Raw genomic sequence first — 15,226 nt, 5'->3', positions numbered from 1 at the left:
CACGGGCCGCTCCGATGGATATGTCTTGCCCCGTATGCTTATGGGGATCTCTACATCTTTCATCGTGGAGTTCTGGGGTCTATTTGATTAAGATCAATGGACATCAACTAACAGAAAACTTCAGTAGTAACCCCCACTTGGTATCGCAGACTCATCCCTAGACTTGATACACTTGGACACAAGGCATTCCCCTCTTCGCCGTCAGAGTTCATCTGATCCCCACGTGCTCCTCGACCGTTTCTTCTGCAGCTGCCGCGTGGAAAACGACAGGAATGACATCACATTAAGTGAATGGACTCGACTTAATTACTAGGTACGGATAGTGTTCCTACCATGGAACTGTCAACGACGGCAGCGTCACCTCGGCCCCTCGCATCTGCCAGATGCGGCCCTCCGGCAGACGGAGGCTAGCTCAGGGGTGCCCCGCCATCTCAGTAAGCAATTAGCCAATCACAGCAGACCAAAAGGGGCAGACGCACGGCGGAGGCCGTCACCCCGCAGTCCCGAGATCGGCGCCCCTCCAAAAGTTTGAACTCTGCCCAAGCAAATCACGAAATATGACTCTGACCCAATTTCCCCCTCCACGATCAATCCTCGATTGTATTGAAACTCGCTTTACGGGGGGCTATTACGTGAGATCCCAAAAGCATCCATATCTAGTAACAAAGTGGACTTTTTCTGCCAGCATCGAACCACATCGAATTGCAACCCCAATTGACTTAAGAGTCACTCCCCCGCCTTCCACACCTCCGCGAGTCCCGAAAACACCAACGGATTCAACCCACGATCCACGAACCCACGATTCCCGATACAATAACAAACGATACTCACAATGGCTGCCTTCCCGCCCCCTCCGGTCAACACCATTGACTGGTCCAACGTCGGCTTCAAGATCCGCGAAGGTTAGAGCTTATTCCAAACGCTGCCCCCCCTCCTTCAACCCCTCCTTCAACCATCGTCTCCATGAACCACCACGAAAGAAACCCTACGCTAACGTCTATCTACAGTCAACGGCCACATCGAGTCCACCTACTCCGTCACAACCGGCAAATGGACCCCCCTCAAGTTCGTCGCCGACCCCTTCATGCGCATCCACGGCATGGCACCCGCCCTCAACTACGGCCAACAAGCCTACGAGGGCCTCAAGGCCTTCCGCGCCCCCGGCGACAAGCAAATCAACATCTTCCGCGCCGACAAGAACGCAAAACGTCTCCAGCACTCCGCCGACGTCGCCTCCATGCCCCGCGTCCCCGAAGACCTCTTCATCGCCGCCGTCAAGGCCGCAGTCTCCCTCAACGCAGGCTACGTCCCGCCCCACGAGACCGGCGCGGCCATGTACATCCGCCCCCAGCTCTACGGCTCCTCCGCCCAGCTGGGCCTCAGCCCGCCCGAGGAGTACGTTTTCGCCGTGTTTGTGATCCCCACGGGCGTCTACCACGGCAGCCACCCTGTTAATGCGCTGATTCTCGACGACTTTGACCGTGCTGCGCCGAATGGTACTGGACACGCCAAGGTGGGCGGAAACTACGCGCCCGTGCTGCGCTTCAGCGACCGCGCGAGGAGCGAGGGATACGGCATCACACTGCATCTGGACAGTGTCAAGCACGAGGAGATTGACGAGTTCAGCACCAGTGGTTTTATTGGTGCCAAGAAGGAGGGCGACAAGATTACCCTCGTCGTGCCGGATTCCAAGTGTGTTATCGACAGTGTGACGAGCGCCAGTATCCAGGACATTGCACGTAGCTTCGGCTGGGCGGTCGAGAAGCGAGTGGTGAGTCTTTGGAACCAACCCTCTTTCTCTCCAGGAAGTGTCATGATGATGATGATGATGCTAATCAAGGACGCGCACAACAGATCAAGTACAGCGAACTCCCCACCTTTTCCGAGGTCATGGCAGCCGGCACGGCAGCGGCCCTGGTGCCCATCCGCTCCATCACGCGGCGCGTCGACGCTTCCTCCCCGCAGTCCCTCGCCGGCAGCTCGCAGGAGCGCGTCAGCAGCGCCAAGGCGGGCGAGGAGACGGTGACCTTCATCCCCGAAAGCCAGGAGGAGGCGGGCGATATCTGCCTGAAGCTGCTGTCGACGCTGCAGGCTATTCAGCTCGGTAAGCTCAAGGACGAGTTTGGGTGGAACTTTGTCGTCAGCGAGGCGGACGGCACGGCTGTTGTGGGAGAGGCCAAGACGAATGGGTCTGCGCAGACTGTTGATCAGATGGATTGAGAGTACTGCCCATGATGGGATGTTTGAGTGCTCTGTCATGTCTGTGTTACGACATGGCCGTCGGCTGGACTTGTCTGGAGTGGCATAGTTTCTGTGGCGTACGTATGTTCGGGAAAGGCTTGATTGGAGTGGAGCAAATCAGTTAAAAGGCAAAAAAGCGTACAATGAAATAGAGCAATGATTGGATCCAGGTATACGGACTACGGACCACGCGTAGGAATTGCGCATCTTGACACGCCTGTTTGGCTTGGGCGGTGTACCATGGTCTCGGCGCCATGCGAAGTACGTAGGCAAGACAGGCTACCTGAGGCTCGACGGGCTACTCTGTTAGTGAACCCCGAGCAAAGATTGAGTTTGGGGTTGACAGATGCAATAGGCTTGTGGTTCAAGCACGATGTCGTGTGTCCCATGTAACATCGGACATTGCCCTTGCCAGGTCACAGAGAGAAGAAAGATCGACTGAGGGTAAGCATCTCCTTCGGTCCATGGCTGGCATCACGGGTAACACAGACCAATATTCACCCTGACCTGGTCCCAACAGTCTGGGACGGTCAAGCATGCGATGTAATCTCACCAGAGTCACCAGAGTCACCAGAGTCCGTGCCAGGCGCGGCACGCGAGTGTACATTGGATTGGATCTGTCAGTTGTCACCAACATGGGCAAAGCTAGCCTGGTGGTCAGTCTGTTGATGGGATGTGGGAGAGGAAAAACCTGGAAAAAGTAATGGTAGCCGTATTCAGTATCCCGTGTGGCTATGCAAACAATCAATCAAACATAAACAGACGAGAGTGTCAGTGAGAGACTGTTAGTGAGAGAGAGTGTGGGATAGACGAAAAAAAAGTCTTGGCAAAACACAAGTGAGCAATGTCTTGGCGGTCCAATGGGACCATGGTGAACCGAAAAATCACTCACGCCGAAAAGTTTGACACTTTGAGGCTTTTTCCGTGAGATGAGATTGTCATGACCCAAGTCGCCCTTTCTTAGGGCGGATAGCCGACCTCTTGGAAATTGTTAAGGAAATGGATGCGGCGTGCTTGGCGGGCGCTAGCAGAAGCTTAGCAGCTCTAAACAAACCAAACACGGCCGGGTGGGTCCAGATACCCGTTCGTGCCTCCGAACACCGGATCCATTTTTAGTCCCACAATGCCCCACCTGTCTCGCATGTCCCCGCAGAAACCCTCCGGGGATGGCAGGGGTAGCTACGGGGGTGTCGCTTACATCCTCCCACCTCCCCCCCTCTTTGTTTCCATCCTCCATTTTACGGATACACAGTAGGTAGGTAGGTAGGTAGGTAGGTAGACCGCACCTTAGCCTGGGCTGCCTCCCGACGCCCATCTTCCCTCCATCCTGTTCGGCTTGCCCCCGATTCTCTCTTCTCTCTTCTCTCTCTTACTCCAAATCCAAAGCCTAATGTCCAACCTCCCAACCTCCCGAGGTCCATCATTCTGCCCATCACCGCCTAGTCATGCCCTACACAGCCCGGGCCATCTACCTACGGCAACGACCGGCAAAGTGGCCAGAGTTGGTGAGGCATTATTCTGTTGCAGCTTCAAAGTTGAAGAGCATTCCTCCTTTGGGTATTCACTTCCTTGGATGCCCCCCCCCCCCCCCCCCCAATCCATCCACGGACCACATCGTCAACATCAATTTCCCTTACGCCCGCAACTTGGCTCTTCTTGGCACCGCCTTGGCAAGTTGGCTCTGCTCTGCTGTTCGGAGGGGAAAAAAAATAATGGGCCAAGGAACTCATCCCACCTCTGCTCACACATAGTCAGGGCTTGGCAGCATATCGGCACACTGGCACGTGCAGCGAGATCAGGTCAGACCGTCAGAAAAGAATCGAAAGATCAAGAAGTCAGACAGACTTAGCATCGCGAGAGGGTGTAGAAGTCGAGAGCTGAAAGTACGCTAGAGACTTTTGGCAAGAGACAACATGGCCAGCGGCAGCCCACCGCCAACAAGCGTCTTAACAGAAAAACTGAGACGCCGTCATCGTTCTTGTGAGTGTGACCCGTTTTCTGTCATGGAAAGTCAAAGTTCGAGCCTCATCCTTTGGCTGCCCACGCTGCCGAAGCTGTCTCGATGGGAGTCTCCATAAGGACACCACCATTTCAACCATGTATACGGGCCCCGCGAACACCGCATTCTTAGTCTCAAAAGAGTGAAAGACTCAACTGCGTGCCCTCCCATCATCTCTTGACTGGAGGAGAGCCGCCTTTACCCCTACCTTTACTCAAGCTACCCCTGCCATCCTTCCCCCCCCCCCCCCCCTCTGCTCACCGTGCAGTCTTGCAGAGAAAACGTTCATCATCACTACTTTATGGATACAGGCTACAGCATGTCGGCACACTCACAGCGGGCGCTCGCTCCTTCGACTGCATCGTCCGGCCTTCCTCCCACCCGGCACACCTTGCCGCACTTTGCCTGAAGTACCGTACCTACACCGTACACGAGCCATCCAACACCAAGGAAGATGGCAAAGCATCACTAACCGCTCCGCTTCCGAACCAACCCCCATGATTGAGAAGCTTGTGACAGCCTTGTTTCTGTCATCAAACTCTTTCCCATAGGCATCAGAGGGGGAGGGTAATCCCCGTCTGTTCACAGATAAGCCCGTGCATATGTGCAGATGGGAAACCTGCACGCCACATGCCACATGGGATCTCACAAGTAGGCCCCGAGGTGGATAACGTCAAGAAGGGTGGTAGGGTACGAGTGGGCTGGAAACTGGAAAGCCGCCCCCGGGGATGGCCGTCGTCGTCGACCGCCCAGTCGTTCCTCGATGCTAATATGGGCCCCGGTGGCTTTTGCTCTACCGGGCTAATTGACAAAAAGTAGAGGCCGCGTCTGTACTAGCCTCTAGGGCCGCTTCATCAAGGATGCGTCGAATTCCCGTTACACTAGCCGGGCTAGCCTTGACCACCATGCTGGCCTGTTTCTCTGTACCTCTTCGAAGGGTTCCCGAGATGGGCAAGATGAAGCAAAGATCCCTCATGGCACCCCCACTCTCTCCTCTTCCCTCATCCAACTTTGCCGTCTTTGTCTTTTGAGACAAAGATTTAAATCGTGAGATTAGGGTAGGGCAACCCAAAAAGATCCAGACCCTGCCATTCCAAATTCCCGGGACCTAAAGAAGTCGCGTCTGCCCTCCCAGTCTTCAGCAGTAAAGCTTCCCAGTCTGTTGGTTCTTGTGACGTCCCCCTTTTACCACTTTGCTATTCTCTGTCCCTCGGATCCTGCTATTTTGTCAGGTCTCATCTCCCACACGCTGTGCTTTAAGCCGGCGCTCTTTACCTCTCCTCCTTTCCTTACCTATCCTCGCAGCTTTTCCCCACCCCAAAACCTATTCCCGCCTGGCATGGACGCCCAAGGCACCCCAACAACCCCGAGCGCTCCCAGAATCACAATCGAAGACAAGCTCGAGAAGCACAAGTCCGGTTCGACCGTCGACGAGTGGTCGACATGGCCGCGCCCCGGTCCTGATGTCGGCTCCAGCTCTGGCATCGCTGGCGGTATCTACCACAGCCGTGACCTGAACCGCGTCTCTTCAAACCGCCTTTCGCGCGCTATCACGAGGGAGTCGAATGCCGAGGCCGATGAAGGTGGTGATGATTGGCGTCGTGATGATGGAAGGAAGAAGCAGGTCTTTACCGGGACTACATTGATGTGGTATGTTGTGAGCGGTGACGGGCTCATCTATTTGATTTGAGGGAATCATGCGCTGACTGTTTCTTCAGGCTTGCGTATCAGTCCATTGGTGTCATCTATGGTGACATTGGAACCAGGTAAGTTTTAATCAGGAAACGTGTACAGAAATATCAAGTTTGCTAACGACAGTACAGTCCTCTCTATGTATACTCGTCCACCTTCTCGGATCTCCCGACCAAGAACGACATTACCCAAGTTCTCTCTCTCATCATCTGGTCCCTCACTCTCATGGTCACGGTCAAATATGTCTTCATCGTCCTGCACGCCGATAACGAGGGCGAGGGTGGTACATTCTCATGCTACTCCCTCTTGACCAGATTTGTAAGTCAACTTGCTCCAGCACATCAACAGACTCCCCATCCCTGTACGTTTACTAACACCACCAAGGCCAACATCACAAACTTTGATCCCCGCGAAGAAGCAACAGTCCGCATGGAACGCCACAACACCCAAGACGTGCGCCCCGTCACGCGCGGCATTCGCACCGCCATCGAAAAGTCCAAATTCACACGAGGCTTCCTCAAGACGATTGGCGTCCTCGCCGTCTCCATGGTCATCGCCGACGGTATCCTCACGCCCGCCCAGTCCGTCCTCGGCGCCATCCAGGGTCTGTCCGTCGTCAAGCCCGACATCAGCACCTCCACCATCGTCGGCACAACCTGCGGCATCCTCGTCCTGCTCTTCCTGATCCAGCCCCTCGGCACCACCAAGCTCGCCACCACCTTTGCGCCCATCGTCATCATCTGGCTGGGCTTCAACGGCGCCTTTGGAATCTACAACCTCGTGAAATACGATTACACCGTTCTCAAGGCATTCAGCCCGTACTACGCCATCCACTTCTTCATGGACAAAAAGACAGAGGGCTGGAAGATGCTCGGCGGCGTTCTTCTCTGCTTCACCGGTGTCGAAGCCCTCTTCGCCGACCTGGGTGCCTTCAGCATGCGTGCCGTGCAAATGAGCTGGCTACTCTGGACCTACCCATGCTTGATCCTCGCCTACAGCGGACAGGCCGCCCATCTCGCCGTCATGCCGGAGAAGTACACCAACCCCTTCTTCAACACCGTGCCGCCCGGCATGCTCTACCCGAGCTTGATCCTCGCCGTGCTCGCCGCCATCGTCGCCTCGCAAGCCATCATCACGGCAACCTTCCAACTCTCCAGCCAAATCATGAAGCTCTCCTACTGTCCGCAAATGAAGGTCGTCCACACCTCCTCCACCTTCCACGGCCAAGTTTACGTGCCCCTACTCAACTGGCTCCTCATGATCGGTACGATCCTCGTCACGGCAGTCTACAACAACACAACCAGCCTGGGACACGCCTACGGCGTCTGCGTCATCTTCGTCACCTTCTTCGACACCCTCATGGTCACCCTCGTCGCGATCCTCGTCTGGCGCCTGCCCGTCTGGCTCATCGCCCTCCCCTTCCTGGCCTTTGCCACCCTCGATGGCCTCTACCTGTCCTCGGCACTCAACAAGGTCCCCGACGGCGCATGGTTCACGCTGCTCATCTCGGCCCTCATGGCCGGCATGTTCCTCCTCTGGCGCTTCGGCAAGGAGAACCAGTGGCGCGCCGAGGCCGAGGACCGATTCCAGCCCAGCACGCTCGTGACCAAGAACAAGGAGGGCATGCTGGCGCTCACGCAGCGGTGGGGCGGGGATGTGCTTTCCCCCGTCAGCGGCTTCGGTATCTTCTTTGACAAGACGGGCGTGCAGACGCCCAGTGTTTTCACGCACTTTGCCTCCAAGCTAGGCGCGCTGCCCGATGTGGCGGTTTTCTTCCATCTGCATCCCGTTGAGGTCCCTACCGTTCCTGATACGGAGCGCTTCCACATCTCCCGATTCGCGAACCTTCCCGGCTGCTACCGCCTCGTCGTGCGCCACGGGTTCATGGATGAAGTCGTCAGCCCCGATCTCGGCGCGTTGATCTACGAGCAGGTGCGCAAGTTTGTCGTGCGGCAGGCGGCGGCCAAGGCGGCGGCTAAGGCGGCTACTGCGTGCGGGGAGACGACGACGGACGGCTCATGGGAAGATACCGACGGCCCCGTTGAGCTGCGGGATGAAAAGGTCGCGGCGGAGCTGGCGAAGCTGGATCGTGCTTACTCGCAAAAGGTGCTGTATATCGTCGGCAAGGGGCAGATGCACATCCGGACGGGGACGAGTATTCTGAGGCGCTTCACCTTGGGTACGTTCTTGTGGATTCGGGATAACACCCGGGCCAAGATTGCGAATCTGAGGTTGGCGATGGATAGGGTTGTTGAGGTTGGTTTTGTCAAGGAGATTTAAGAGTTTACCCATGACGGTACTGTACATAATAGTGTCATGTGGAGGGGTTTCGGGTGTTTGGGATTAGATGGCGGTGCTGTGCTGGAATATGTTGGTTTCGTAGTTTAATTCCAACTAACCTTTTCCCCCAAACATCTCTTCTGGCGTGGTGGCCGATATCGTCCTTCGTTCCTGCTTAAGGTAGGCGACCACCCTAGGCTATGCGTCGATAGACTCCAGATATACGAGTTTCGAGATATGTAGTTACATAATTTCTGACAGAAGTCTTTCGGAAACATTGTTATCAGTATAAATGGATAGAAAATCAAATAACTGGCCGGATCACGAATGCCCAATATCCAAATTACAACCCACAAGTTTAGGAGTCTGGATTCCACCTAAGAAAACTACTGGATGATTTTGATTCTTGGCGGTATGGAATCCCCTCGAGCAGGCTTCTGGTCGGCTGATGTGGCCTTGCTAGCTCCCAAATACCACATGCTGAAGTCCGGAGATCTCTACAAGTAGATTACTGTTGAAGTTTCCTTCTGATGCCAACACGATCTAAAGCCAGGTCTCTCGAATGTCTAGGTACTTCGTCTATCATCCAGTAGCGCGGCTTCCAATCGAGCCTCAGCGGCTGGGAGTCCCGCCGATTGCTGATGATCAGGATCTCAAGGATTTTCACAGCCAAGGCATTTGTCATGAGGTTTTTAGCACGAATAGGGTGAAGAAACAATGCTGCGATAGTAGGTAATCCCATTTCTCTACCTAAGGAGTGATTACAAATGAGATAAGATTAAGTGAAACAACCCAACTAAGATGAGTCCAAACTTGAGAGTTTTCGAAAACCAATCACCAGATCCAAAGTCCAGCTCCCATCTCTGCAAGACTTGCCCATTGCGCCAGCTGCTTATTGTTGATGTGGGTAGCCGTTAAATTTTAATCGTGTCAGCCGCCAATCGCTCGTGGGACCGATTGTGGTCCCTGACTGAGTTCCTCAACGCCTCCAGTCCACTCTCGGCCGAGATCTGATCGGATAAAGCTTTGTCCTTTGCGGCTGTCTCCGCCAAAAGCAACTTATCAAGCTCCTTCACTCTCTCCTCCTTATCCTTCAGTTGTGCTTTGACAGCAGTAAGGGCCCGATCGGCTTCTCCCTTGGCGTACTCCGCGTTTCTCTTGTACGCTTAGAGGTCCCTGATCGTCTTCTTCTGGTCGTCTCTCTCCTTGTTGGCAGCAATCACCTGGCCTTTAAGCACAATGATAGTGCTGTTCAGGACCCTGTTATCCTTCTGTGCACTCTTGAGCAAAGACTCCTTTGTTGTCAGTTCAGTCTTGGCATTGTTGAGTTGCTGTTGCAAGCTGGAGATCTTCGCATTGAGGTTCTTTCGCTCAGTCTCGATCTTCTTCTTCAGCTCTTCGATGGCCGCGTGGTCTGCCTTGTCATGAGTGCTGGCCTTGGCAATCACCGCGAGTGATTCATCGATCTTCTTCTGAAGCTCTGACTCCTTCTTGGCCGCCGCTTCTTGAGTGTCTTTGAGAATTTTGGCCAGCTCCGCAAGAGACTTCTTCTCAGCTTGAAGTTCGGCCTCCTTCTGCTTGACGCTCTTTTCCAGACCGTCGCTCTTGCTCTGGAGAGCATCAAGCTTCTGACCGCGCAGACCATACTTGGCATTGAGAGCGTTGAATTGCTAGAGACGTCATTAGTATGAGGCTTTCCTGAGGGTATAGAGATGATGTCGTACAAAAACGAATCCGTAATTGCCGTCCAGCAATTACGCCTTATTTACCACAGATGATTAGAGACGTACCTCCTCAACGGACTTGGCAAGGTATCCAGCTTGGTCAACGAACGCAGCAGTGTGCGTCAGAGTCTCCACAAGAGTTTCGGGGAAAGGCATCTTCCCGGTGATGCGAGGGAGTGAGGGTTGAGGCTGAGGGACTCTGACATCCAGCTTGAGGTGCTCAGGCTTCGACTCAGGCGGGTGGAAGCCACTAATTCATCAAGTATTAGTACCATTTACTGTAGAAAAGCTCGAGATCAACTTACAAGGAGTTACGATCAAACCGACCAGAAAGGCTAAGCTTTCCAAGTTCCTGGCTAGCCTTGGAGTCAGGTTCCTTGAAGCGGAGGGTCAGTTTGCCGCTTTGCTGGCTCTAGGAGGCGGAAATCTCGTAGTCTGCCTTGAAGGTGAACTGGACGCCTTCCTCGCTCTCGTTCTCAATGTTCTGCTTTCCGTGCTGGACGAACGAGACTCTTGGCGGGGGCTTGTCGGTCGGCATAGAGCAAGCGATGTTCGGGTCGTTCTTGGGAATGTCGAATCGGTTCCATTGCCAAAGCGCGACCACGGGTCGGTCGGCTCCGAAGCCCTCGGGGACGACAAAGATGGCCATCTCATCCTTGGCGCTGTCCTGGTAGTTGACCTTGCCGGTCCAAACCAGAGGGATATCGTTGGCCTTTCCGCCATGGGACTCCGAGTCCCAGAAACGGTCGACGGTGAAGGCCTCAGGGTTCTTGTTATGCTTGGGTCCTTTCATGGTAACCTCGAGTGTCTGGTAACCGTCGAGGGCGAGGATCTCCCACTTGAACTTGTGGTGGTTGAGCTTGAATTTGTCGTTGCGTCCAGTCTTTGTCAGGTTCTCGATGGGGAAGGTCTGGAACCAGTTGACCTTCTCTTGGCCGTATTCGTTCTTGGTCCACTGGAAGAAGACGTAGGCGACATCGTCCTTGCTGACGTGACCGTTGGGCAGAATAACAATGAAGGTTTCGTCCTTGGCCTGAGCAGAGCCGTCGTCTCAGTTGAGCCGACCCGTGTAGATATACATCTTGGAAGGCTTGATAGCCACAGGAGTGGAGTCGGGTTTGTTGACAGGAGGGGAGTTGGTTCCGCGAGGAGGTGCGGGCTTCAAGATGGGTGCAGAAGAAGGAGGAGAAGGGGGCAGATATCGTCCGAATGGCCTGAAGGGGAACCAGAAAATCCGAGCAGCGAGATCGACGATGAGCATCTTATAGTCTGAAGAGCTTTCGAGTTTTGTTTCTTCTCTGTTCTCTCACGAGCTTTTATGTGATTTTCTGGAGTTCAGAATACTGCCTGGGTCAACTTTCTCCGCCTCGAAGCCGAGTGTATGGCGTGAGAAACGAACAAACACACAATTTCGTTACCGGCAGCTGATATCCTGTGGCTTTCTGCCTGAAAGCTGAAGCGGGCGAGACAGAGCTGGCCAGAAACCTCTCGCCGTCAGGTTCCGATCTCCCAGAATCTAGCTGATTCTTGCGAGTCTCACGGAAACGCTCCATTTCTCGAAAGCGGTTTCTGCGTACATGAACTGTTGTTGCTCCGGTGGTGGGGTTTTGTTTGAGGCTTGCTTAGCGGCAGCTGAATGCCATCCCTGAAAACATTGGGAACGTAAATTTCCATGTTGAACGAGACCCTGGCAGTGACTCAAGCTGATCATGCGATTGGTTGAAATCCGCAGGCAGCTCAATGGCCTCCTTTTCTTAAGCCATTTGATGGATATCTTGAATTAAGGTTTGCTAGATTACTGCTTGTTTAGTTGTGCGACGTTGTCTATTCACCGGTGGTCGTCGAAAGCGCTACTAGTCTGGTCAACTTACGGAAAGTGAACTATTGAACTACAACAAGGCATGTTCATGCAACAATCTAGAGGACAAGACCTGCACAATGTGTTTCAGTCGACTTTAATTGATGGCTTATGTGCTTCATCGTCGAGAATTCAAACGATACTATCCTGGCGAGATTGGGGGCGATCCGCCATGAGTCCATTCCCGCCCGTTACTGACCGATGCCGCTTTCGGGTCATCTTCCAAGACATGACAGAAGCGAGAGTTCCTAGAACTTTCAGCTTGGCGTCCAGATCAAGTGCGGGGAAGTCGCCAAGCACTTGACCGACTCACCAGCCGAGACGCAATCACTTCCCCTCCCCAGGAGGGATCATGGCATCTTCGGTGAAGCTGAAGCCATGGCCGGTCCAGACCCCTCGGGCCAGCAGCAACAAAAACATCGCAACTGCCGGTGAAGGGAACGGCACGCAGCAGCTGAAGGGACTGGTTGAACGTGGCATTTCTGGACACTGCGATTTTGATGCTTGGCCGAGACCCGTGTCTCGGCCGAGCAATGACCCTGGATGAATGCGACGAGACAGACCCTTGGGTCTCAAACTTTCCGCTCAAAAGGATTTCTTGGAGGAGGAGGAAGATTGGTCACGATGCGATCGCGTGGTTTATTGATGAGTTGAGGAGATAGCCAGGCGAGCGCGGAACTGTGCGAATCGAGAATTCCTCTTCTTCATCTATTCTTTATGACCACAGCTAATGTTCACTGAGTTCATCATATACCTAACGAATATCGAAAGGCCACAGTGTGTTTAATCGGCCGTCAAAACATCTCGCCATCTCTGAGACATGTCTTCGGCCTTGGTCAGCGAGTCTACATTCTCCGTGAGACCGTGTGTTGTGCTCTGCACCCAAACCACAGAGCTTCTCGGTCGTCCTTGCCTGCGGCACCTTTCGATGTGGGTAACACCATCCGTAACAGGACTCATATGGTCGTGCATCATTTGGTGTGCCTACTTCAATAGCAAGACCCTCAACAAAGGCTGCGTAGCATCCACACTGACAGAGAGCTGACATGACCCAGAAACGTCGCTCGTCTGTCATTGCAATCCGGTGCCTCGCAGTCTCATGGCAATGATCCGATATCAAACGCCGTGATACAGTAGGTAAGATGTAGGGTGATGGCTGAGATCGTCGTCGAGTATGTCGATCAGGCTAGATGTGGCATCGGCCGAGACATCAAGGAGCGCCCTTGGTCGGGGCTGCTCAGATGAGCGTTCATGATGCACACAACTAAGTCATGCACACTCATGATTCGACGTCGTCGGGTTTGCGGTGACAAGCGATGTTCTCAACATCACCGATGCTCTCAACATCGCCGAAGCTGATGATGAGGTATTCGGCGATCTCGGCCGAGCGCTCTTCGGGACCTCGGACCTCCCGGCGAACAACTCGACGGCACAAGACTTCGCCGAGAGATCGGCCGGAGTACCGAGTCTGAATTGATAGGAAGCAACCGCTGTAGTTTCATCCCTATCGCGTGGTTCTAGGTGAAGTAGCTTAGTCACTGCCTAAGCTAGGTTGTGGTTGGATTCAGCATCTAGAGAGCCTAAATGTCAGCAATGTGTGTGTGTGTCATAGTCGGGGGAGGCATTCTCACAGTTCCCAGATGCCGTCGACCTTGGTGGCGCTTGGAAGAATGGTCACCATCTCATCATCCGACTCGGAGGGCGACTCTGGGGTGCATCCGTAGAGGTTGACTTTGATAGCAACGTCGCGAACGGAGACAACACGAGTCGACGGGTCCAGGCCCTGAAATTCAACCACACGAAGGGAGTGGAACATGTCGCTCGGAATTTCCTTGTGGACTGATGAGATGGTCAGCGATGCGATTTGAAGATAGGTAGTCATGAAAAACTCACAAACTGGCTCCTTCAAGAGGTCGGCCTCGAGTGAGATGACGGTGTCGTCCTTGAGTTTGGGTGCGCTCCATTCTCTTTCAAGCTTGGAGAGAAGCTGGGGCAGGTTAGAAAACGGACGTTGAGATCAATGAGACTCATATTGAAGACCAGAACATACCAGTTGACATCCCTTGTCAGTTTGCGCAAGCTGTTCTCATTATAAGCAATTGTCCGGCAAGTTTGGGGAAAAGCTCGTGAAAATGAGCATTGCGGGGCAGAACGTACACCTTTGCCATCCTTGAAACGGGCCTCAACGTACGCGATGCCCTTCTTTGGCTTTGAGATGAAGATGTAGTCGTCGGTCCGACCAAAGGTCAATTGCTTCTCGCTCATCTTGAGTGTATCGAGCATTGCCCTGCTTCTCAATTGCACTTGAAGGTCGTTGTCGGTGGGCAGTTTGTGGAGGAGAGAGGGGCATGGAGGGGTTCGTGAAATGGGGCAGAAAAGATTGGAAATTGCCGAAATTTTCGTGGTCGATTGGCGAATCCGGGAGGAGTGGGACGACTGGGGAAGCAGTTTCCCTTATTTTTTTTCTCCTTCCTTCCTTCTTGTCTCTCGATGTACTTTGTATCGATTGTGGGCCGACAAAAGCCGTGGAGGCAGGTGCATGCAGGTCGGTCTATCCGTGGAGGAAGGTGAGGTCCAATTGAATGGGAAGGCAAGGGCAGATCCCAATTCCACAGCGTCGGGAAGGAGGGCACTCGGGACTCGGGAGGGGATGCGGTGCAGCGGTGGGCTGGAAGTCTCTGGAGTCTGGACTGGACGGGAAGGGACGGGACTGGACTGGGGAAAGAGGAGGGTGGGAAATAGCTAAATGGAGGGGAAGGGGGCGGGAAGACGAGCCCTAATAACCACGGCGGCAGGGACCGGTCATCTTAAGGAACCTTGGGAACGTCTCCAAATGTCGCCGGACGCAGTTTTCATCATTTCACCTCAATTTAGGTACCTTACGAATAAAGACCCAAATACAGGGAACCTCAGATCTGAGACTTTGACATGAGCGAAAAGTGACACTAGGAGAGCCAATCCAGACCCGTCGATAACAAAGGCAATGGCCACCACCGCTCGCTTCCCTTCGACGAAGTTTGCTGAAGTCTCGGTTATCAAAAAGGACGGCAGCCGGCCAGAACAAGAACAAGCACATAATGAGATGGTTCTTCGACCGTCTTTGCATCAGAGCCACCCGCGCTGGACTCGTCCCCGGCCGGGCCGCATCTTGGCACTCGAGTGGCCCTGCAGACTGTTTCGCCCGAGTCTCAATTGTAGCAAGACGTTTTATTCCCTTTGCTGCCTGCTCTTTGCTCTTCTCATGTCGTTGCTTTACTATTTCAATGCTCATTACCCTTCATATCACCAACAGCATTCGTACCTGCGCCAGTTCCAGAGTTGTTCTCTGCAGAAGCTACATCTGGGTATGCGCAGATGGGCGCATCAGTCTTCTTCGTCTGCGTCCATGGGCGTCATGCCTCTCCAAACTCTGTGATGCAAACGGTGCTGCTT

The 15,226-nt window shown here is 53.9% G+C and overlaps 5 protein-coding genes across 5 annotated transcripts; 2 read left to right on the top strand and 3 right to left on the bottom strand.

Annotated features, from left to right (window-relative positions):
* Positions 1-595: 595 nt before the first annotated feature.
* On the top strand, positions 596-2,559 carry BDP81DRAFT_210941 (branched-chain amino acid aminotransferase). Its single transcript, XM_060582665.1, has 3 exons — positions 596-902; positions 1,008-1,771; positions 1,855-2,559. The coding sequence occupies exons 1-3, from the start codon at positions 833-835 to the stop codon at positions 2,218-2,220; spliced, it is 1,200 nt and encodes a 399-aa protein (XP_060446156.1). The 5' UTR covers positions 596-832; the 3' UTR covers positions 2,221-2,559.
* Positions 2,560-5,296: 2,737 nt separating this feature from the next.
* On the top strand, positions 5,297-8,532 carry BDP81DRAFT_372310 (potassium uptake protein). Its single transcript, XM_060586651.1, has 4 exons — positions 5,297-5,890; positions 5,959-6,006; positions 6,064-6,250; positions 6,317-8,532. The coding sequence occupies exons 1-4, from the start codon at positions 5,580-5,582 to the stop codon at positions 8,210-8,212; spliced, it is 2,442 nt and encodes an 813-aa protein (XP_060446155.1). The 5' UTR covers positions 5,297-5,579; the 3' UTR covers positions 8,213-8,532.
* A 708-nt stretch (positions 8,533-9,240) lies between these two features.
* Positions 9,241-11,197, bottom strand: BDP81DRAFT_470856 (uncharacterized protein; the record flags this gene model as incomplete). Its single annotated transcript, XM_060594565.1, has 5 exons — positions 9,241-9,882; positions 10,003-10,186; positions 10,242-10,348; positions 10,394-10,922; positions 11,016-11,197. 5 exons carry the CDS (start codon positions 11,195-11,197, stop codon positions 9,379-9,381), a joined length of 1,506 nt encoding a protein of 501 aa, XP_060446154.1. The 3' UTR covers positions 9,241-9,378.
* Positions 11,198-12,444: 1,247 nt separating this feature from the next.
* On the bottom strand, positions 12,445-13,001 carry BDP81DRAFT_210918 (uncharacterized protein). Its single transcript, XM_060582664.1, has one exon. It carries the CDS (start codon positions 12,867-12,869, stop codon positions 12,549-12,551), a length of 321 nt encoding a protein of 106 aa, XP_060446153.1. The 5' UTR covers positions 12,870-13,001; the 3' UTR covers positions 12,445-12,548.
* A 420-nt stretch (positions 13,002-13,421) lies between these two features.
* On the bottom strand, positions 13,422-14,059 carry BDP81DRAFT_393255 (uncharacterized protein; the record flags this gene model as incomplete). Its single annotated transcript, XM_060587810.1, has 4 exons — positions 13,422-13,633; positions 13,688-13,781; positions 13,845-13,874; positions 13,952-14,059. 4 exons carry the CDS (start codon positions 14,057-14,059, stop codon positions 13,422-13,424), a joined length of 444 nt encoding a protein of 147 aa, XP_060446152.1.
* Between the last annotated feature and the right edge of the window lie 1,167 nt (positions 14,060-15,226).

Source organism: Colletotrichum phormii, assembly GCF_030913505.1.
Source record: "Colletotrichum phormii strain CBS 102054 chromosome Unknown BDP81scaffold_8, whole genome shotgun sequence".
Taxonomy (NCBI): Eukaryota; Fungi; Ascomycota; class Sordariomycetes; order Glomerellales; family Glomerellaceae; genus Colletotrichum; species Colletotrichum phormii.
This window is presented reverse-complemented; position numbering and strand designations above follow the sequence as displayed.